The sequence below is a fragment of the Herpailurus yagouaroundi genome, unplaced genomic scaffold (genome assembly GCF_014898765.1).
Source record: "Herpailurus yagouaroundi ecotype Mexico unplaced genomic scaffold, PumYag 160, whole genome shotgun sequence".
In the NCBI taxonomy this organism is placed as follows: domain Eukaryota; kingdom Metazoa; phylum Chordata; class Mammalia; order Carnivora; family Felidae; genus Herpailurus; species Herpailurus yagouaroundi.
In genome coordinates, this window is record NW_024412401.1 from 39,747,647 (window position 1) to 39,772,333 (window position 24,687).

At 43.4% G+C, this 24,687-nt stretch overlaps 1 protein-coding gene across 5 annotated transcripts in view; it reads right to left on the minus strand.

The window, feature by feature from the left end:
- The window catches only part of ASTN2 (astrotactin 2), an 882,793-nt gene that overhangs the window by 4,088 nt on the left and 854,018 nt on the right, over positions 1 to 24,687 (minus strand). For all 5 annotated transcript variants that reach the window (XM_040482114.1, XM_040482112.1, XM_040482113.1 and 2 more), the window contains 2 exons: positions 11,922 to 12,022; positions 9,821 to 10,004 (listed from right to left, as the gene is read on the minus strand). In XM_040482114.1, the coding sequence (XP_040338048.1) occupies positions 9,821 to 10,004; positions 11,922 to 12,022 (285 nt within the window). The remainder of the gene's footprint in view (positions 1 to 9,820; positions 10,005 to 11,921; positions 12,023 to 24,687) is intronic.

The window sequence follows — 24,687 nt, forward strand, 5'->3', positions numbered from 1 at the left end:
TGAGACAGGTTTTTAAGGTAGATGGGGAGGCAGAGGAAAGAGCCCATCCAAAGTTAGATTACCAAGAGCATGAACAACCAGAACTTTGAAATGGTTAGTGCAAAGAATGGATAAGAGACTAGTCAGTTTTTCAGATCTCAGACCATCTAGACTCTTCAAAGCCCTGGGGAAGTGTTATATTTTAGGGGCAATGGAGAGTGACTGTCTGATTCAGACAGTCACAAAAACAAGGCACGGATATAAAATGAGGTTGGAAAGGGGAATCCCTCCAACATGTCCAAAGGCTTTGTCTCCAAAGGCCCAGCCATTTCCTCAGGGAGAATTCTGGAATTCCAATGAACCAAGCCTCATTTTGAATGGATGGGGAAACTGAGGTTTGGAGTGAGAAAATACTCGGTCTAAAGGAACACCTTAAGTTAGTAACAAAGGCAGAGCAAGAACCAGAGCTCTTGGTTGTACAGAGCTGAATTTAAATATCTGGGCCTGGAGTCTCAGAGTCAAATCCTAGCTCTATAACTTAACAGCATGTGGATCATTAGGAAGTTCTTCAATGGTGCTCTTAGTTACCACATCAGTAAAACGAGAGTAATAACAGTGTTCTGGGGGGAATGAGATGAGCTGAGTAATTTGATTACTCTCAGTAAATGTTAGCCAAGGTTCAAAGTAGCATACTGTAGTAGAAAGGACATAGGCTTCAGAAACCATTAGGGTAAGTCACTTCTCTGTAAGTCTGTTTCCTCATTTGTAAAATGGGATTAGAGACGCTTATTTTGTAGGGCTGTTGTTAGGCTGAAATGAATGACTGCTGTAGGCATCCAGCACAGAAATTTGTACTCAATAGGCACTAAACTGGTGCCAGTTCACTTAACTATCCCCTGCTCTTTGTCCACAGCACACACTGCCTCAGACTTTGGCTTGCATTTAGCCAACAAACACAGGAGACCTCAGAAGGGGACACCATGGAGACAAGGGTTGGAGGTGCTCAAAGGCCGGAGAAGGGGAGGGGGAGTGAGAGACCAAAGGTGAGAGAGCTGGGTAATAAATTTGTAGGCAATGGAGATCCATAAATCAAAGGCCAGGCATGCTCCAAGCTTTCCCTGGAGAGGGAATCGTAGGTCAGAATGACCACTTTTCTCAAATACCGGAAATGAAATCTTCCTCATTGGAGACGGGACCCAGGCCTGCTGGGATAGGAAGCCAGAGGTGAAGGAGTGACAGTGCACATTAATTTATGGTTGTATTAGCGGGCAAGGCTGAGACAGGAATGGCTTGTGGAGGAGTCAGGGGCTGAGTTCCAGTGCCACTTCTCCGGGAACTATAGAACCTTTGACCGACCATTCTATTCCCAGCACCATTACCCAATCAGCTGTTGACACAGTTAGTGGATACAGACCTAATTTCTAAGGGGGCCCTGGAATGGAGGGGGGAAAAAGAGGCAGTAGGGAAATGTTCCTATTGGCCTCTCCCCCTCCTCCCTATCTCCTTTAGTTGAGCTCAAACGTCTCTGTGTTAGCTGACCTCAAGCTTAATGAGAGTCGAGGGCATGACGTGGTTGCACAAAAACGGGACACAACCTCCAAAAGTGGATAGCGCAGATTAAGAGAAAGAATGACTTCATTCATGTTGCCCTGGTCAGGCCACATCTGGAGAACCCCAGTCACTTCTGGTAAGAGGGACATGTGCAAACTGTAGCCAGATCATGATGCTGAAGTTTGTCTCAAAAGCAAGTCTTAATGAGGAAGTGTGGAAAGCAGGAATGGAATGTGTCCTCTGAAGGGAGAATTCAGGCAAACGGTTATGTTGTTCTAATAAATGAAGACTAGTGGGAAGAAAAAAAAAAACACCTGAAATTAAATATAATCCTCACCACAATTTTAGAGTTCATACTTCAGTCCCAGTCTTTAGGTGGTAAAAGTGAGGCTTGGGCTGGTATATGGTTTGACCAGGGCTAACAGAATGTGAGAAGAGTATCTAGAGCTGTTGCAAGGCACCCCAGTGTTATCAATGATATTGCTCCAAAATTAACAGAAGGTGAATTTTGACTCAATATGATAAAAAACTTAAAACTAGAATCCTTGAAATCTAGAATGGACCCTTCCATATCTCCATATCACTAGAGATGATCAAATCAAGTAAGTTTTAGAAAGGAGTCTGTCTTGGTCTGTTTGGGTTGCTATAACAAAATACCACAGACTGTGTCATTTATAAACAATGGAGATTTAATCCTCACAGTTCTGAAGGCTGGGAAGTCCAGGATCATGGCACTGAGGACATGTGCTGTGCGGTAGCTAGTAAGGGCTAGCTTCCTGGTCCACAGATGGTACTTTCTTGCTGTGCCTCCACATGGTGAAGGGGCAAAGAATCTCTCTGGTCCCTCTTTTTATAAGAGTACTAATCCCATTCCTAAGGGATCCAATCTCTCGACCTAATCAACTCCCAAAGATCCCATCTCTTAATACTATCACCTTGGACATTAGTTTTTGAATCTATGGATTTTGGGGGGATACAACATTCAGACCATAGCAGACTCTAATGGTAGTAGAAAGTGGAGAAGACTTTTGCGGTTCTTGTTTGTTTTTACTGACAAGAATCAAGGGGTTGATTCACAGATACCATCTGGTGGGCATCTGATGAGAACTTCATGATAGATGTGACACAACTGCCAAGGCACAGAGTTCCTGACGTAAGAGGACCACATTTGCTGAAGTTCTGTTCTTGCTTCAAAGTCATGCTGAAATTTCACCTTCAGGAAGTCTTCCAGAACTTCCAGCTATCATAAGTCATATTGTTACCCTTTGCTGCTGAAGCTTTTTATTTCTCTGTTGAGATATATAATATATTCTGCCTTAGTTGTGTACATATCTTGGGATGCAATGTGTTATAATGGACAGGACGCTGGTTTGAAGTCTGAATTTTGAGTTTATTTTGAATTTGGCCTCTGGCAGTTATTAGCTATGTAACCTTAGTTATTAGCTAATAACTAAGTTATTAGCTAACCATAGTTATTAGGTATGTAACCTTAAACAATTTACTTAATTCCAGTGATTCCCTGTTGCTTAATCTTCAGAATAGACGATTTAGGAGATGAAATGAGATGTAAATGACCTCGCCCATAATAGTGCTCAACTAGTATCTTCCACCTGCTTCTTGGACAATGTAGAAGGAATTAATAAGAGTGAACTGACTTGAACTGAGGAAATTCTCAGGACTCAGCTTTCAAAATCCAAAATTCTCTAGCAGGAATTGATAAAAGGAATGGAATGGCATTTGAGCATCCATGTGGACCTAGGGAAATAATATGGCCAGGTGGGCAAAATGTTTATACAGCGTTGTTTATAACAGCAAAGCATTTGGAAGAAATCTAGTTGGTATTTAACAGAAGACTCAAGTAACATATATCACATTCAAATAATTGCATGGCTAAAGGGCCTACCCAGATAACACAGTACATGTGCATCCAAGAGAAAAGACCTATTAAGTATAAAGAGACAGCAGAACATGGGGTATCTATTTGTTGTACATAGCAGAGTTGGTGAAAATTGTGCTCTGGTTGTAGATACAGGTATATCCTTAAGCCTGTATCAGCATCCCTATTCATTTTCTTATCCAAGGCATATCTAGAAAGGTATGTGCACACTGCTAATGACTTTACTTCTGGGTTGGGATTATGGGATTCAGAGTGCAAAATTCTCACTTTCCACTTTATATACATCCACATCATGTAGATGCTACAGAATGAGCAAGAATTACTTTTAGAACAAAATACAATAAGGTCTTTCCATTTTGAAAACCTGTGTATATACACATATATTTTTGTAGCTGGTGTGATGAATCTGAGCAATGAAACCATGGTTTCATGGCGTTGCGGTAGTTCACTGGGGTTACTTTCAGCATCTAGCCTCAGACCAGTCCCACAAAACAGAAAACAAGTAGCTCAATACTGCTGTCTTGATATAGATCTTCAACATCAGCTTTGAAATGTGATTTATAAGAGTGAAAATATTTATGTTTTGTCTTCTCCTTATTCTCTCGCAAGAAACCATAAGACCTTCCCAAGAATTCATTCCTTAACTGATGGTAAGAATGACAGAGTCTCAACCAACCCAGTGATTTCAGTGTGGAACAGAAACAGACTACAAAATAGCAGCCAACCTTGCTATACTACCAGTGGGAACACTGATCCATAGAACACTTGTTCAAGGTCATCCTGTGTTTTGTATTTATCCACCCTGAGGCATCCTAAATTATAAGAAATGCCAATGATTTAATTATAGCCTTTCAAGAAAAGGAGAAAGAATATAACACTTAATGTGCACATCCATTGTGCACCGTCCATCCTGATTTCAGAAATGTCAAAATATGCAACAACAACAAAAAAGATTAAAAGTGCATGTGAGATCATAGGAATATGGCCCTAGAAGCCTAAGTTTGCTCTTGTTAAAAATATCCTAGAAATTCCAAAAGACTTAATCCCTGATAGCTAAGGAAAGGGTTAATATAATCTTGAATTGAAAGAATGACATCGAGTTTGCTTATTTTCACTATGGATGCAGCAACCATGGTTCATGGGATATGCCAACTCTTCTCAGATAGGAAAGGCCTATCTTGCTATGTTGAGAAAAATCCTAGGCTAAACCAAGTCTGTAATGATTTCTGTGATGTATTAGCAATGTCTGCCATGGAAGCAAGAGGGGCTGAGACAGTAAATATATCATTATAGTCCAGAAAGATCAATTCACTGAAACAAAATCCCTTCAGGGGCTTTCTCTCTTCTTCCTATTCTGTCATTTCAGCCATACGTGGCTGAGAGGATCATCGAGAAGCCCAAGAGTGGTCAAGTATATTCTATTGGAGCAAATTCTGGTCCTTAGCCACCTATGAGCTCAGTTTCTCATGTCTAACAGAAACCGTATGGCTGGGCCCGCTGGGTGTCAGCAGGTTTTCTCTGAGTAGCTGTTTGTGGCACCCATGGCTGCCACAGGAGCCAGGCTCTGGAGGACAATGGCCTGATAGATTTATTAGGCAGAGATAAGAGATGCCCAATTTGTCGCCAAATTTTATGGGGGTATATGACTATAGTTTTAAGGAGAAGTATGGAACATTTTGGGGTTTGGTGATTCCTGATAGAGTTTATTCCATGGTATCGGTGGTTCTGGGAAGTGCTCTTAACACCCTGGCCACCTAGGTCCCTGAGAAACAGGACATGCTGGACTAAAGGACAGTCAAGGTGTCCCTGTTCTCTGGTCTTTATGACCTTGAGGGCTTTCTGGTTTCTTCGCTTCCCAGCTGGAAGGGACTTTGGAGTCCAGCTCTTTTACATTACAAATGAGGTCCAGAACGGGAATGGAGGTTTTCCAAGGTCACGCAGCTAGTGGGTGGCAAACCTAGGACAGGAACCCAAGGCTCCTGGCTCCAGGGCAGTGTCTTGCTCTCTCTCTCTCTCCTTTTCACTTTGATACTCTGCACACTTGCGAACTCTTCGGAGTCATGGAACATTTACCCAAATTGTTCCTCTGTTTAAAACATTTACCTGGCTTTTTGGGGGAAAGAACACACTCCTGGACAGAGCTCACAGGAGCCATCATGATCTGCCCTCTGCTGAACTCACCAGCCTTGTTTTCTTTTCCCCCCTCTCACCTTGAACTCTCTGTCCCAATGAGAATTATACTTCTTAAGTGTATCCTCTGAATTACCATCCCCCAACTCATCTTTGCATTGGTTGTTCCTTCTGATGAAAACATCCATGGTAGGACTCCGTTGATGCTAAGCACAGACTTCACTGTCTTCTCCAAGGATTCTTGTTTGAGGTCCAGGTCTGGGTTAGCTGTGCCAGCTGTTCACATCTAGAACCCTGTCACTCAAAGTGTACTTTTGAGACGAGCAACACTGGCATCACACCTGAGAGCTTATTAGAAATGCAGAATCTCAGGCCCATCCTAAGCCACTAAGTCTATTTGAATTTTAGCAAGGCTTTCACGGGATTCTCATGCCCATTAAAGTTTGAGAAACACTGCAGTAAACCAGCTTCTCACCCTCCTTTTTACAGCATGCTTCTTGTAACATGCTTCACTGCAACTACCTACAGACTTTTGCTCACTAGATGCTGCTCCTTCTAAGGCAGGATCTGTCTTCTTCACTCATATATTTCCAGCACATAGCACAGAGCCTGGTACATAGTAAGCACATTAAGTGAATCAACGAATAAGCAAATTAATGAAATGTGGTCTCCACAGGTCTCTTAATATTTGCAAGCACAATGCATTTTTTTAATTGCTACTTTTGAGCTGGAGAGACCTTAGGGTTCATGGAATTTAGTTGTTACCAACTGTGACCTATAGATCTTTGATAGCTCACAGAGACTTAAAAGTCCCTCAGGATTGGGGGAAGGGGGTCTGAAAGGGAGACCTAGCAGGTGGAGCTCCAGACCACCCTCTCTAGTTTCTACCAGAACAACTGTGTAACCATCTGAGCCACACATTATCCAATTATTTAACAAGTGTATTTAGCACCCACTTACAAGAGTGAGTAGGACATAAAGAATCACTAAACACACATAAGCTGCCATAGTAGTACAGAAGAGAGATAACACAAGAGTAAACACATAAGCAATATAAGATACCAAAGCTAATAGGTATGATACAGAAAATTAAAACATGAGCATGTGACTGAGAAGATATGTAGAAATCTTAGAGGATTCTCTGAGGAAGAAGCATTCTAGTTGAGACATGGGGTCTACATAAGATCTGTTTAGAAAAAAAATTTTCTACTGCTTAAAAGAAGGAGTACCACTGCCCTAGTTCATCCTGATCATTTTATAGATGAGGAGACTGAAAGCCAGAGAAAGCCAGAACCCAAGGTTGTACACTGAGTTCATTAGCACTGTCAGGATAGATTAGGATGCAGCTATCTTGGTTCCTGTGGACATGCCAGTGTGGGATGTTAAAGGAATCTCATATTCCCTCCAGAGACTAGAAACACTGAAGAGTGAGGAAACTGGGTGATACCAACGGGGGCTGGTGGACAGTGACTGGTGACCGGTTGGCTGGAGGTTAGGGGGGTTATCACAGCCCATTACCAAGTGGGTTGTCCTACCTCTGTGGGCGGCCAGGCAGCCTCTCCAGAAGATTTATGTCCTTGAGGGCCATAAAGGATCCCAGAAGGTCATAAAGACAAAGTCAGGAGTGGAGCTCTGGTTTACCTTCCACCCAAACTCTCTGAGTCCTGTGGGAAAGGCCAATAAAGTGGGATGCCTTTCCCTGACCATGGGCAAGATGGCAGCCCAGATGACTCACACAGTGGCTTTCATCTGAGGCTCTGGGCTTCTGCCTGTCTACTCTCTTTTAGCTTTTATCTAAAGAAACTTCCTTTCATGTGAAAGAGAGAAAGTTATAGTCCAGGACCCAATGGGCAGATAACGTCTATTCCAGGGAGAGATCCCAGCTCTCATCTGTTCCCCTGAGGGCCTCAAATCCTTGGAGGGTTATTTAAAGTGTTATAAGGGCTCAGGGTAAGACCTCAGGGCAGAATCAGCCTACATATAAAACTCTGTGCAACTATGGGCAGTTCACTTGACCTCACAGGGCCTCCAATTCCTTATCATCCACAACATGAGAATACCCTACTTTGCCCAGCTTACCCGGGTAATTTTAAAACTTTTTAAAGCATAGAGTGCTACCAACTAAGTATTTCAGGAGGTCAGGTGATGCTCTCCAATGCCACCAGTACCACCCTGCCCCAGAACACCACACTGTCTCCCCTGGATTATTATAACAACGGCCTCCAGAGCCTCACTACCTCCCTCCTGTCTTGACCCCTCTCCATGTTTCCAACAGCAAGTCAGAGGCATCTTTCTTCCCTGAAGATCAGCTAATATCACCCCCTTCTGAAAAACACTTGAAAAGCTTCTCATTACCCTGGGGAGATAATCCAAACTCTTTAACCCTACTTAAAGGGCATTCAGGACTGGCCCCTGCTGACCTCTCCCTTCTTATCCCTTCCCACTCCTGCTGTCACACACTTTGCTTCAACTACAGGGAAACTCTCTCAGTTCCTCTACATACAGTGTTTACCAAGTGTAGAAGGAGTTCCCCTGGGGAAGGAGAAAGGGTTTGAGGTGGTACTCAAGATGATCACAGACACAGCATTAAACAACAATGAATCACACTGGGAAAAGCAGTTAGATTCTCTTTTTCATTCTCTTCCCCTCCTCCAGATTACTTTAAAAAAGAAAGTCTTGGTTTGAGACTGTGTCTTTAATACTTCTCTAACACTTGCTAATCTCCTTTTTAAACTCAGAGTGTCAGGCTCCACTAGGATTGAATAGCATTGTTTTCTGTTTTTGTTTTTTTTTTTTTTTCTTTTTTCTCTTCCCTTGTATCAAATGTTTACATTTAATTTTCTTTTTTTTATTATAATTTTTAAAAAAATCTTTATTTTTTTTGAGAGAGAGCAAGAGAGAGAGAGAGAGAGAGAGAGAGAGACAGAGCATGAGCAGGGGAGGAGCAGAGAGAGAGGGAGACTCAGAATCCTAAGCAGGCTCCAGGCTCTGAGCTGTCAGCACCGAGCCCAACGTAGGGCTTGAACTCACAACCCACGAGATCATGACGTGAGCCGAAGTCAGATGCTTAACCAACTGAGCCACCCAGGCACCCCTACATTTAATTTTCTATTAAGGGTAGTTGGTGCCCATTTTCCCTTAACAAAATGATACGGTGTTTTCAAATATATTATCAATGAGAAGTGAATCTAAGATACCAAAACAAAACAAAATAAGTGCTTACAGTATGGCGATATGTCGAAACTCATACAAGTGGCAGGCATATGATGAAAATTTGAGGAAAACCCTGCCCTGATGTAACATTATCTCCTCTGTGCATTCCCTAGGCTAGTCACAATGCCCCACACCCTCCAATCCTCCTCCCTTTCCTCTAGTCTGACCCTCTTCACCCTGTGGGTCTTAGTCTCAGCACTTGGGAAGCCTTCACTAGGTTACCTAGATCAGATGTCTATCTCTCACCTTCCCAAAGGACCCTATTCTGTTATCTCTTTTATTTATTCATATTCTTTCAATTGCTTAAATGCTTAATTACCTCCAACAGTGAGTTTCTCTCCTTTTATTACTGCATGGTCAATAACCAACTGGTAAGAGGTGCTATTAAAAGTAAGTGATGAGTGAACGAATAAGTGAATGTTGTTAGGCGCAAGGCATGAAATGCAGCCACCATTTCATATACTACTTTGTGAATGAAGCTTCACGAGATAGGGACTGTGCCTTTGTGATGTTTGAATCCCCCATGGCATCTAGCACCAGTGGCTGGCATAGTCACTGCCGATGACAGAAGTCATGGCTTAATACACATTGAATATAGAAATGTATTTAGTAATGGTCACTACTGGACTTATTCTAGAAAACCTCAGGCTTCTTATGGAAGAGTGGGGAGAGCCCTAGATTAGAGGCCATGAGTCTGCCACTATGCCCTTCTATCATCCTGGTTAGGACACATAAGCCTCCTGGAGTCCATGGTTCCTGTCTCTAACCCTGAAGGTGGAAGGTGGGTGAGGAAAGTGAATGATGGAAAGGACAGTAATGTCTCTCTCCTATCTGATATTCCAGGAGTCCAAGAAACAAAAATTCCAAGATTCTGTCATTCTCCCTGCTCATTTCCCATCTCTAATCCTGACAGGACAAAAGTGAATGATACCCTTATTTATTTGACAAAGCCCATTCTTAGCCTATGGGGGACAAAAAAAAGGTCCAGTAAAATCACACAGTAGTAAGAGGAATCTACCACTCCACTCATACTCACACAGCCATCCGTACCTGGGCCCCAGCTCGTCCTCACTCCTCCAGACAAAGTCACCAAACTTCTCATAGTGAGAATTGTAGTGGTGCTGTACTCGGAACAACATCGAGGCTGAGACCTCCATCAGCGTGTTGTAGGCAGTCTGCTGCTCCTTTCCACTTGTGTACCCATTGTACAGATTGTAGATCTTGTCTGCTATCTCTGAGGTGGGGAGAAGTATAGGCACAGATCAGCAGGAAAAAGTGAGCATGGAAACATGCCTTGCAACAAGGGAGGCACATTTGTGCGGGACTTTGCATGCATGGTATTTGGGGGCAGACAGACCTTCAGTCCACCTTGAATATCATTGGCTAGTTATGCTCAGTTTTCCCATCTATCAACTGGAGATAAGGATGTCTACTCTGCAGGTGTGCTGGGAGGGTGGAATTAAAAAGTGAATGTAAAGCATTCGACACGGGGTCATAATTTGCCAGCTTCATTGTCAACAACCATTTGGTGCCCATGATTGAATAGAAAATTCCAAACAAGTACAGAGGCTTAAATCAACTGTCACGGGCTCATCTCAGCAGTCTACTTCTACATCCCCTCTATAATATTTCCAACACAGCTCCATGATCAGGTCTAACAGGTGTCCATTCAAAAATCTTTCAAAGAGGGGCACCTGGATGGCTCTGTCAGATAACCATCCGACTTGAGCTCAGGTCATGATCTTGCAGCTCATGGGTTCGAGCCCTGCATCAGGCTCTGTGCTGACAGCTCAGAGCCTGGAGCCTGGTACAGATTCTGTGTCTCCCTCTCTCTCTGCCCCTCCCCGATTTGTGCTGTCTGTCTCTATCGCTCTAAAAAAAAAACCTAAACATTAAAAAAAAATTTTTTTAATCTTTCAAAGAAAAATCAGACTCTTCTGCTGGCCATTCACAGCAATTTCTATTTCTTTAGTCATTCCTATTCAATTGATGTAACTTGAAGTCATCATGGGCTGCTCTCTTGAATGGAAGGACCACTCTTTCATGTTTGAAGACTCTGACCAAAGTTTATGTACGTCCCCCCAAGTCATCACTAATGGCAATTGCCTCTAGAAGAATCTTGGAAACTTGCGTTAAGATGAGACATTTACTTCTCATTATTTCCACCCTGGTTTTAATTTTTCTTTCTTTCTTTTTAACCCCATGCATATGTTATTTTAAAATAATAATAACAATAACAATAAATGACCAGGAAACCATCTCAAACCCCTTCACTTTTGAGATTCAATAGCTCTTCAATAGGAGGACTATCTTGTCTGATACCACACAAAGTGCTTATTATTCGGATTATTCAGCCATGTGTAGACATGTCTGTCTGTCTGTCTGTCTGTCTCTCTCTCTCCCTAGAATGTGAACTCCTAAAAGGTGTAGAGCATCACTTGTGTACCAGCGCTCTTAGGAAATATTTGCTCAACCTGAAGTGAACCACCAGGACTCACAAGCCACAATTACACTCTGGCCAGTCCTGATGTAGAAACCATACCTATATGTTGGCGAAGAACTAAGTATGTGGTGGATGTGACCGACTGGTTCGACTTTTTTAGGTGTTTTGCCTGAAGTTTACAACTTCAGGGACCAGGAGCAGCAGAAAGGTCCAATCTTGCATGCTAGCTCTCACTGATAGTCACTGACTTCAGCTCTAGGCTGAGGATTCTGAGGCCACCCATCTGGGCTAGATGGGAATATGTGCTATGAGGACCTAATGATAGTAGGTTGAGTCATCTTCTACTGTCACTGATACGCCAGCTCTGGCACAGACTGAAATGGAAAAAAGTGACTGGTCTCCCAAAGCCTAGGCTAAGGGGCAGGATACAGTCATGGGGCCCTGACTGTCTACCATCCTTGCCTCTAAACCAGAACACAGACAAATTCTATGAAAGAGGAACAAGTCTCTCCACTGGCTAAGATACTGCTGGACAATCTCAATTTCCTTTAGGCCTTACTTAATTTACTTCCGTGTTCCTCCTGTCCCCTTTTTTCTTTCTGTGCAAATACGTGTATGTGGCAGGAAAGGGGTGGTGGTTAACTTCTGGGTACAGAACTTAAAGGAAATATGGGAATTACCTGGGAAGTGAAGAGATTGGTCACCTACCTTCTGCTTTGTTGTCATCCACCAGTGGACAGGCCGTCCTCAAGGTCACTGTGCTGAGTTCCGAGTGCCTCCCCCGTGTATCCACGGCATACAAAGTGAACCTGTAGCACAGCGAGAAAACAGAGCACTGGGTTGTGACTTCAGGGAAGACCCTGGAAGGTGTAAGGAGGAACACAAAAGCATAGTACAGGGGTAATGGTCAATAGAAGTCAGGGAGGCTTAGCCTGTAAGAGAAATGATTTGGGGAAAAAAATAGCAACCATATAGCATGTATTGGGCACCAATCATCTGCAGGGCACCCTGTACTTACTCCTATTTTACAAGTAAGCAAACCTAGAAGGCAGGGATTATTATCACCTGAACTTCACCAATGAAGAAACTGAAGCTTAGATTTTATATCTTCCTGTGGTCTCGTAGTTATTTGGGGACAGAACAGTCTGAGTCCGGGACTTCAGAAGTGAACCCTAGTGGTGTCTTGGATGGCTAGAATACTCATCTATGTTCTTTCATTCATGCAGTGAACAAACACTTACTGAGCATTAACAATGTGCTAGCAGTCATTTTATTCAGACACTACCTAAGCTAGGTATTATGGCTGTGTTTTATCAATAAGGACATTGGTCCCAAAGAGGTCAAGTAATTGTCCTATTATTACATATTAAGTAAGTAGCAACAGGGGACCACAACTTAGGTCTGCCTGAATCCAAAGATTATATTCTTGGGACACCTGCATGGCCCAGTCGGTTGAGCATCCAACTCTTGATTTTGTCTTAGGTTGTGATCTCAGGGTCCTGGGATCGAGCCCCACATCAGGCTCCACGCTGAGGGTGAAGCCTGCTTAAGATTCTCTCTCTCCCTCTCTCCCATCTTTCCCTCTTCCTCACTTGCTCGCTCTAAAAAGCAAAATCAAAACAAAGATTATGTTCTTATCCACACTGCCAAATCTAACTCTACCTTTTATCTTTCATTAGCTGGCTCGGAGTGCTGGCAAAGGTAAGGAAGTGTGGGCCAATACCTAAAACATAAGTCTTAAGAGGCCTAAACATGGGGTATTTGGGCCCCATCTTCAAAAAGAACCTAATCTATTCATCTGCTTTCTGGGGATTTGGGCTTCCGCCTTTGGTATAAGAACAATAGCACTGTGATGTGGGCATTCTCTCTCTCCTCCTGTTGTATCTCCGCATCATGAGTGGAGCTCAGTTCTACGGCTTACTACATCCAGTACCATTTAGGTCAAGAGAAACAGTGGTGGGGAGCCTGGGTGGCTCAGTGGGTTAAACGTCAGACTCATGGTCACAGCTCATGTCAAGATGGGATCAAGCCCTGCATCTGGCTCTGCACAGGCAGCATGGAGCCTGCTTGGGGTTCTCTCTCTTCTTCTCTCCCTGCCCTTCTCCTGCTCATGTTATCTCTCTCTCTAAAAATAAATAAATAAACATGAAAACAAAATTAAAAAAATAAAAGAGAGAAGCAGTGGTGACAGAGGGAAGAGCCTGGTCCTGGAGATGGCCAGGTTTGGGTTCACATTCCACTCTACTTCCTTGCTCTGTGACCTTGGTCAAGTCACTTCCCTTCTCTGTGCTCACTTCATCTCTCTGTATCACGCATCTCTGTTAAGGAGGCCACTGCCCACTTCGTGGGTCAGTGTGAATAAACATAAAATGTTAAGTGCTACTTGAGGTGAGTAATGATTGAGAAGCCTTGCAGAGGAGTTAGAAGGAAGATCACAAGGAAACTCTAGGATACGAGAATAAGCAAGTGGCAAAGTAGGAAGGTAAGGACAGTATTGGGTACCACTGTGTAAGCAGTTACTACCCACACAACAACCCATCTAGAAAGTGGCAGAGGCAGGATCCAAACCCTAGCCTGTAGCTCCCAGAGGGTGTATATGTCGGTTTGAGTACAACGATATCCCTGGCATTTAACAGTACTGGGTATATATGATAGGCACCCAGTAAATATTTGAGTAAATAAATGAACCTGAGCATACCACATCTTTTTTTCTTTTAGTTTGCTTAATTAATTATTTATTTATTATTTTGATAATTACTATTTTTTTAATATGAAATTTGTTGCCAAATTGATTTCGATACAACACCCAGTGCTTATCCCAACATGTGCCCTCCTCCATGCCTGTCACCCACCCTCCCCTCCCTCCCACCCCCATCAACCCTCAGTTTATTCTCAGTTTTTAAGAGTCTCTTATGGTTTGGCTCTCTCCCTAACTTTTTTTCCCCTTCCCCTCCCCCATGGTCTTCTGTTAAGTTTCTCAGGATCCACATAAGAATGAAAATATATGGTACCTGTCTTTCTCTGTATGACTTATTTCACATAGCATAACAATCTCCAGTTCCATCCACGTTGCTACAAATGGCCAGATTTCATTCTTTCTCATTGCCAAGTAGCATTCCATTGTATATATAAACCACATCTTCACGTTGCCTCAAATGGCCATATTTCATTCTTTCTCATTGCCAAGTAGTATTCCATTGTGTATATAAACCACAATTTCTTTATCCATTCATCAGTTGATGGACATTTAGGCTCTTTCCATATTTTGGCTATTGTTGAAAGTGCTGCTATAAACATTGGGGTACAGAGAGATCAAGAGAAAATCCCAAATAGGCTCTGCACTGTCAGCATAGAGCCCGATGTAGGGCTTGAACTCACAAACTATGAGATTATGACCTGAGCTGAAACCAAGTCAGATGCTTAACCAACTGAGCTAGCCAGGTGCCCCCCACATATAATTCCTTAATTTCAGTTTCTACATTTTCTACAACAAAATGGGGATAATTGTAGAGATAATGTATGATTATCTCAAATATTACATAGAGTGATACATGAGAGGTGACTTGTAAGCTGCAGATTTTTTTGAGGGGGGGGAGGGGCAGAGGGAGAGAGAGAATCTTAAGCAGGCTCCGCACCCAGTGCGGAGCCCGATCTTACAACTGTGAGATCACAACCTGAGCTGAAATCAAGAGTTGGACACTTAACCCACTCAGCCACCCAGGCGCCCTGCTGCAGATTTTCATAAAGACCATGTAAAGAGCACTTATTTGTGCAAGAGTATACCTTTAAAAAATGCTTTCTTGGGGAAGAGGAGATTCATTCCAACTGAGGGAAACACAGAAGGGCATAGTGAATGGAATATGTGAATTAGCCTCAAAACATGAGGAGTTGGAAAAAATTTTTAAACACTGCTTTCCCATTGGCCACTTATGTTTCCATGGTATTTCTGCAATATATTTCCTCCACCAAGAGGGTCCAGGGTCACCCCTCTGCTTAGCCAAGCAGCATGAATAACAGCATGCTGGGGAAGAAGCAGTCTTACATTTTTAAATTTTTTTTTCAACGTTTTTAATTTTTATTTTTGGGACAGAGAGAGACAGAGCATGAACGGGGGAGGGGCAGAGAGAGAGGGAGACACAGAATCGGAAACAGGCTCCAGGCTCCGAGCCATCAGCCCAGAGCCTGACGCGGGGCTCGAACTCACAGACCGCGAGATCGTGACCTGGCTGAAGTCGGACGCTTAACCGACTGCGCCACCCAGGCGCCCCAAGTCTTACATTTTTAAGTTACAAAAACCTGGGTGGAATCCTTGTTTTCCCCAATTGTTGGCTGAGTATTCTCTGGTGAAATTCTCTATCTCTCACAAGTTTGAGATCAAGACTCAATGATGGAACAGGCCTGGCTCAGTCTTTGCTCCTAAAAGGTAGCTTCTATTTGTGTTATTAGGGTAACCAAACATGTCAGTGGAGGCCTCAGGATGGAGGAAGCCTCAGGCCACCCTGCCAGTGGGGGGTGGAGGGGTGGAGAAAGAGGAAGATGTCAACCTCACAGGCCTGGGTCAAAAGTCACAAGGCCAAGCACTTTCTGCCCGTCTCAGCTGTAATTGTAGAACTGTTCCAGAGACACATCTGAAAGCTGTTAGGGGACCAGGCAGGGCTTGGAGGGGCTCTTTGTGAGAGGAAGAAAGTGGCGGCCCCTGATGTGGAGAAGGGTGGGGAGAAAGGAGAGAAAGAGAAAGAGACCGAGAAACAGATACACAGACACACCCATAGAGTAGAGTGAAAAGCAGGGAGAGAAAGAGAGACTGAGAGAAGGCACAGGTGAGACTTCTGTGTTTCTCAGGGGATCCGGAAGGGTGCCCACCACCATCTGCTCAGTTCTTTCATCTTCTCTTTGCCCACTGAAGCAGGCTGAGATTCACTGACAGTTTGAACTAGAACTCCCAAGCCATCCCAAACTCCATATACTTATTTACAGGTGGAGAAACGGAGGCCCAGAGAGGAAAGATTCTTATGTAAGGACCCACTGCCAGTTAGTTCAGAGTAGACACTGGCTTTTCTGACTCCTCCCCCAGTGTGCCTTCTATACACTAGACTGCTTGTGGTATAACTGGCTGACTTAGGTCCAATTGCACCTTTGGGATACTTTTATTACAAAAGAGGGGGCTCCAAGGATGAAGTGGGATGAGCTGTTTAGGAACCTGAAGCTCCAGACTCCAACCCGTGCTGTTCCTTCCTCCCACTTTGGTTTAGGGGAAAGAACACTGGCCAAGGTGCCTGAAACAAACAAAACAAAACAGACAGAAATACCATAAATACAGAGAACAAAGTGGTGGTTGTCAGAGGAGTGGGCTGTAAGGGCATGAGCAAAATGGGTGAAGGGAAGTGGGAGGTACAGCCTTCCAGTTATGAGTTAGTCATGGGGACAAATGGTACAGCACAGGGAATATAGTCAATGGTGTTATAAGAGCTTTGCATGGTGACAGATGGTAGTTACACCTGTGGTGGACACAGGGTAATGTAGAGAGTTGTCGAATCATTATGTTGTACACCTAAAACTAATGTGATATAGTTTGTCAAGTATACTTATATTAAAACAAGCAAGAAAACAAACAAACAGAGTTCATGTCCCAGGTTTTCCACACACTGTGGCCTGTGAGATCTTGGCTGTCTAAAGCAATATGGTGTCAGTGAATTGTGATTTCAATGTGGGAGAAGTGCCTTGGGATTGACTACTCAAAGGCAAAGTATTTTTCAATTTCCTTATCACCAAAATCCTTACCACAGGCTCCCAGGGTGGCTCCTTGACCTTTATTCATTTGACAGTACTGGATCATTGAATTTCAAATAAACTCCGGCCACACCTCCAGCCTTGTTTACCAGTCTTTGCCTACTATTCTGTTTCATAGTAGAACCTTATCCAACTGCTAATGGTTCCAGAACATGGATTCTACCTCTTTGCCTTTGCACATGCTACACCCTCTGTCTGGGTCGTCCTTCCCCTTCTCCACTCAACCCTTCCTTTCCACCTTGTCCTTGGAGCATCAGTCAAACCTCATCCCCTCCAGTAAACCTTTCTCCATGCGGTGAATAGTGCCCTAGTATAGCACATGCCGCATTACTATGTCAAGTGCTCATACACTTCTCTCTTGTCCCCATGACATCTTCAGGACCAGAATATTGCTCTGCCCATCTCCATCCACCCACCTACACTGGGTGCTCAGACACCTAAATCACGTGATGCTGAGCAAGTACTTTCCAGACTGAATGGCAGACTGAACGAATGACTCAATCAACTATGAAGTAGTTCCCTTGTCTGGAAATCAGCTTCCCCATTTGTAAAATGAACGAAAGGTGGCTAGGTTGAAAGGCCATCATAAGAGATGAGATGACAGAATGGCTAAGAGCATGATCTTGGAATCAGGCAGTTTGGTTTTAAATTGGGGCTCCCTATTTATTGCCTGTGTAAGGACTTGTGTCAATTTACTCACCTGTAAAATAGGAATCAGGATATTAAAACCTACTGTATACAGTAGTGGTAGCATAAAATGAGATGTGAGTAAGTGCTTATCATGATGCCTGGCATGTGCTAACATTCAGGGAGAGTGAGCTGTGGGCATTATTATCAATAATATTGTTATTATGACGGTGCTCAAGGCTCTGACCCCTCCCCTCCCCCTCCTTCCAACATCCAGAGCGAGCTGTCCTAGTAGAAATCAGAGGAAATTGGGTGGAGAGGAAGCTGTTGTTGGTCCCATCCAAGACCCCCAGACCCCCTCACAGCAGGGGTGAGAGAATGAAACCGAGAAGTTAATTGGCGGTGAGAGCTTCTCATGGATCTGACAGGGGGTAAGAGCAGGGATAGAGCCCCAGAGGCCCACATCAGGACCAGGTCCCCGAGAGTACGGGAGAATGCGTTTGAAGTCTCCAGGCCAACGCCTGCTCTTCCCCAGCCGCCACATGATTTAGGCATTCTGGGGAGGCAAAAATCTCCTCGCTGATTTGAAGGGAAACAGATGTTTCCAGGCCAGAGGCCCTGGTCTTGTAAAATGCTCCTTCCCCCCACACAGCTTTGGCAAACAACTTCCCGTTAGTTTAAACGCCCCCCCCTCCCCGCCCCAACAAACACACACCCAGTCTACCATCACTCCCCTCCCTGCCATTCCCAGCACAATGTGGCAGTCAGAGTCCCAGCTTTGGCTCTGGGTCCAAACAGCTGGATGGCCAGGGACACTTGACTGCCCTTCTCTGGGTCTCAGTCTTCTGTCTCTGCAGTGAGGGAACTAAACCAAGACCACCTCTAAGGACAGGCTAGATCTGATATGTTAGGGACTCATGATTGTTTTTTCCTCTGAAAGAACTGGTATTATTCATTCCAGATCCTACTCCATTGCAGTCTATAGCAAAGAGCATGGGACTCATATCAAGCCGCTCTGGTTTTGAATCTGGCTAGACTCTGTCAGCTACCTGGCAAGTAATGACTTAACCATTGGGCCTTGGTTTCCTTACCTGCAAAATGGGACAAAGGTTCCATCTCACAGCATTGTGAGAATTAAATCAGAATTCAATCTCCTCACCCATATTTTAGGTCTCTTATGAGTGAAACTGAGTGTCAGACGTCTTTCCTTACACTACTCAAAAGGCACAGAGTGGTCTGGACCCGGAGTAGGTGTGCAAAATGCTTTTAACTGATTGTTGTCAGGAGAACTACCTAGACGCTGGGCGGCCCAAAGACTCATGTTCTTAATCCAGTTCTGCTCTAGTGATAGAATGAGCACTCTCATTTTCATGATCACAATGAAGTGCCACGATTGGAACCGATTTTGGAGCCTGACTACCTGAGTTCAAATGTTGGTTGTACAACCTACATTTTTTGACCTTCAGCAAGTTAATTAACCTCTCTGTTCTTTAGTGTGTCTTGTCTTTAAAGTGTGGATGATCACATTACCTCCTTCAAAGGGATGTTAGAGGAATAAAGTACTCAATACACTGCCTGGCACAGGGTTAAGTGCTAAGTAAGCATTCACCACTATTCGGGGTGTGTGTTTAAATTATTAGTCTCTTCTAGAATGATTTTAAAAAGTGAGCCCCCCCTCCCCAGTTCTTTAACATTTCTCTCATTGAGACATGGGGGTTCGATGGCCCTTCACCTTGAATTTTGGTGGGTTCAGGAATGTGTTGACTAGTAGAACACAGCAGAAGGAATACTTGCTGTATGACTTTTGAGTCTGGGTCATAAAAGTCTATGCAACTTCTACCAAGCTCACTGAAACTCGGTCGAAGCCCTGAGCCTCCATGCAAGACATCCAACCGCCCTCAGGCCACCCTGGAGTGAGGAAGCCAGGACACAGGGAGGGAGAGGCTGATGTGAGCAGTCCTGGTGTTCACATCATCCCAGCCCAGATGAGCAAAAGAACCTTCAGGTAATTCCAGCCCAAGTGGTCAGGTCATTCATCCCTGCAGCTGAGGCTCCAGACTTCATGAAGCAAAGACAGCTGATTGTGCTGTGCACTGTCCTGGTGCCTGACCCACAGAATCCATTAGCATAATCAAATAAGTTGTTTTAAGCCACTAAATTTTGGGGTCATTTATGACATCATCATCAACAGTAACTCTAACAACTTCCAAGCATCTACAGCAAACCATGGCACATGGGCCAAATCTGGTCTGCCACAGGTTTCTGTAAATAAGGCAGAGCTGAGTAATTGCAACAGAGACCATGTGACCCACAAAGCCTAAAATGTTTACTATCTGGACTTCTAGAGAAAAGTTTGCTGACCCCTGATCCAGAGTTTTGACACAGAACTTAACACAAAGCACTTCACGCAAAATCATTTTGTGTACATTATTTTCATTTGATGCCAGGGTTAGAAATCATTCCTGTTTTACAGACAGGCTCAGTGAGTCCAGATGACTTGTCCAGGGTCACACAGCTCTTCTGACCCCAAGCCTAATGTCACAACTGCTTGCTGAAGATCTGGACTCCAGTTTGGGTTCAGACACTGAATAAGCAACATGGCCTTGGGCAAGTTCTATTGTGCTTTGTTCTCAGTTTCCCAGCCTGCGAAATGAGGGGATTGGGCAGAACGGTGTGAACCAGTGCCAGAATTCAGATGTCCAAAGTTTTCCCCAGCTGGGTGCTGGCCATCAGGCAAAATCTCTCTGTTCATCAGTCCAGGAGTATCAAAGCAAGGCTTGAGAATGAACAGCCAGGGGCTGTTATGGTTCCCTGCTCTGTTCCACATGCAGCCCACCTACTCCCCAGCACTGAAAACCAATCTTTTTATATCCCAACTTGGGCTGGCAACTTGTGCTTTCTGCCAACATAAATATTTGGTTACAGTGCCCGGCACAGAGAGACTGTCATGGTATTAAGGACGCTGATCCTGGTTTCTACTTTCAGAGCAACTCAGTCTGAGGCCTGATTGGGAGGCCAGTGGAACACCTGCTAGGTGCCCGGCACTCCGCGAAGCAGGGCAAAAACAGTTGGGGAGAAGACGAGTGTGGTCCTTGCTTTCCAGGAGCTCACAGAAGAGCAGCGATATGGTTGAGTGAAGAAATGGGATGCAGTGCTAGGAGTACCTCAATAAAGATTTATTCCCGTCCTTCCATTTCTTTCAGATGTGTTCTTTCTTCCTTCTTTAAAACAATGGACTAAAGCCTTGGATAGGCATTCAAGGACTGCCCGGATCCCCTGTCAGCTGCAACCTATCGGGAATGTCAACCACCTATGACAATCTCGTTTTCTCCTACCAAAAAAACCAAAAATCAAAAACCAAACAAAAAACAAAAACAAAAATAAATCCACCTTAAAAAACCCCTATAAGGGGACAATCTTTATACCCCCCACCGTGAAAGCCTTAGAGGACTGAAAGAGCCAAAGGATTTTAACATACAAAAACTAGGTGAAAGGTCCATTTGAGCTCATTCATTTACCTATCAAGTATAACTTGACCCTTCTTGAAAGAAAGATTCAGGTTGGCACTTAGCTTTCAAGGCTGTTCTTGTTTCCCTTTCCTTTTCTTCTTGTCACTCCCTTCCCTTTCTCGACCTTCTTCTCTCTTCCTTCTCTTTTTCCAGGGAGTAGACTACATGGTAACACACAGCTAGACTGACCACTGGTCTCAGTTGGAGGATGTTCATCTTTTTTGTTTGCTTGTTTGTTTATTTATTTATACTTATTTATTTAGAGAGTGAGCACACACACAAGAGGGGTGCAGAGAGAGAGAGAGAGAGAGAGAGAGAGAGAGAGAGAGACAGAGAGAGAGAGAATCCCAAACAGGCTCCATGATATCAGCGTAGAGCCCAATGCGGGGCTCAATCTCATAAACAATGAGATCATGACCTGGGCCAAAATCAGGAGTCAGATGCTCAACCGACTGGGCCACCGAGGGGCACCAAGGATGTTCATCTTTTAATAGGTTGTTTTAGGTCAAAGCAGACACAGACTAATCTTATGGTTTCAAATCAAGGAATGGATGCCTTATTATTCCATGATTCCATTTAAATTTGTATTCCTGGGATGTTTAAAGCAAATTGTGGCCTTTTTATTATATATTTATTATAAACTGGATAGTCTTTCTAACACACCCAGGTACAGACAATAATTTTTAAGTGACTACAGTTATAGGAATTTTTTGCAGAAAAGTATAGCTTAGAAGTATGTAGCATTGAGACAGAGGGCATGATTTGAAGGTTTAACCTTGTCTTTAACTAGCTATGGAAGTTTGGCCAGATTATTTAACTTCTCTGTAGTTCAGATACCATTGATATCAAACCCCACAGGGATGCTGTGAGGGCCAAATGTTCATTATGGATGTGAAAGTGCCTTAGAGACCCCACACACACTTCCTGGGCACTCACTCTGTCTCGGAGCACCGTGCTGGGGGCTTTTACACAGTTGTCTTCTGTTCTCTTTAAAACTGCCTAAGGGGTACATATTATTAAATCCACTTTACAAGGAGGCAAATGAGCCATGGAAATTTGAATTGACTTTTCCAAGGCTGCACAGATAGTTCAGCTAGGCCCCAACATAGGTCTCCCAACTGAAAGTTCAGTGCCGTTTCCAAACAGATAGAATTAGTAACTATTCATTGGTCCCAATTGGACCTTGAGTCACAGTTTGGAGGATGTTAGAGCTGATTAGGAGGATGAAGTCCATGTTCCCAACTTTTGACAAGGAAGCGCTCTTAGTACAGCAACACCATCATCGTCCATCATCCCTTTTCAACCCTGGCATTACCCCTCTTCCTATGTCTGACCCTGAAGTCTTTCTCTTCTTCCTTATCGCCTTGTAAAAATGCATTTGGCCCAAGTCAAGCTCAGAGGAGAGGAGGCCAAGCAGAGGTCCCCAACTTGGAATTATCCTTGGGCATTAAGTCAGGCAACACTACAGGCAGGATGGTTCTTAGCTAACTCAAGTTGAGCTCAGTTTCCACCTGATGTGTGAGCACTGTTTTCCCACAGGTGGAGGAATGGGTGTGGGAAGAAGGGCCAAGCCCTGCACTTGGGAGTCTGAAGGACTGAATTTGTACCATGGCTGTCCATTTCCTATTCCTGTTTTCTTTGACATCCTTGGTTTCCATAAATGTAAAAAGTGGAGTTAACAGTATCTGTCTCACAAGATTGTTTTAAGAACAAAATAACATGAAAAATACCTAGAATAGTGCTTGGCACTGTAAATATCATCTTGCTTGTCTTGCTTCTTTATAACACTCCAATGGGGGGATAAAGTGGAAACATTGATTCCTGAAATCAAAACCCTGGGCAAAGGCAATCCTCCTGGAGGGTATCATGGCAACAAGGCCACTGTTTTTCATAATGTTTAGTTAGAAGTCCAGTTCAGCCACTGAGTGTGTAGGCAAATCACATCATGCCTCTGGGCCTCAGTTTCCCTTTTCTTCCCCAGGAAAGGGAAACGAAAGCAAAAATAAATAATTGGGATTACATCAAACTGAAAAGTTTTGCAGTTAAAAAAGCACCATCACCAAAATGAAAAGGCAACTTACTGAATGGGATAATATACTTGCAAATGATATATTCAATAAGAGGTTAATATCCAAAATATCAAGAACTCAAACAACTCAACACCAAGAAAAAAATCAGATTAAAAAAATGGACAGAGGACCTGAATAGACATTTTTTCAAAGAAGATATACACATGGCTAACAGACATATGAAAAGATGCTCAACATCACCCATCATCAAAGAAATGTAAATCAAAACCACAATGAACTATCACCTCATACCTGTCAGAATGGCTAGTATCAAAAAGACAAGAAATAACAAGTGTTGATGAGGATGTGGAGAAAGGGGAAGCGTCATGCACTGCTGGTGGGAAGGCAAACTGGTGCAGCCACTATGGGAAACAGTATGAGGGTCCTCAAAAAATTAAAAATGGAACTATCATATGATCCAGTAACTGCACTTCTGAGTATATACCCAAGGAAAATTAAAACACTATTTTTTTTTTGAGAGAGAGAGCACACAAGTTGGGGAGAGGGGCAGAGGGAGAGAGAGAGAAACCCAAGCAGGCTCTATACTCAGCGCCACGCCCAACATGGGGCTTGATCCCATGACCCTGGAATCACAACCTGAAATCAAAAGTCAGACGCTTAACCAACTGAGCCACCCAGGTGCTCTAAAACACTAATTTTAAGAGATATATGCACCCCTGTGTGTACTGTACTATTTACAATAGCCAAGACTGGAAGCAACCTCAGTGTCCTTTGATAACAGATGGATAAAGATGCGGTACATATACACAATGGAATATTACTCAGGTATAAAAAAGAATGAAATCTTGCCATTTGTGACAACACGGATGAGCCTAGAGGGTATTATGCTAATAAGCAAAATAAGTCGGACAGAGAAAGGCAAAAACAAAATCAATGGACAAACAAACAGAAACAGACTTATAAGTACAGAGAACAACTTGGTAGTTGCCATGTGGGAGAGGTTGGGGGGGATGGGCAAAAAAGGTGAACAGAATTAAGAAGAACAAAGTTCTAGTTATAAAATAAATAAGTGATGGAGATGAAAAGTACAGCATAGGACATATAGACAATAATATTGTAATAATATTGTATGGTGACAGTCAGTGACTACACTTACAATGGTGAGCACAGAGTAATGTACAGAATTACTCAATTACAATGTTGTACGCCTGAATTAATGTAACACTGTATGTTAACTATACTTTGATAATTGAAAATATGATAATAAAAACAGATAAATAATATCTGCTTTTTTGCTTTTTCATATAATTGATCACTCTTGTTAATCAACTGCAGTTTACTTAGCTCAAAAATTTCAAGTCCAGTCTAGTTACCATACAGTGTTATATTAATTTCAGGAGTATGATACAGTGATTCAACAATTCTATACATTAATTGGTGATTATCAAGATTGTACCTTTAATCCCCTTCACCTATTTCACCCATGCCCCATCAACTCCCTTTTGGTAACCATGAGTT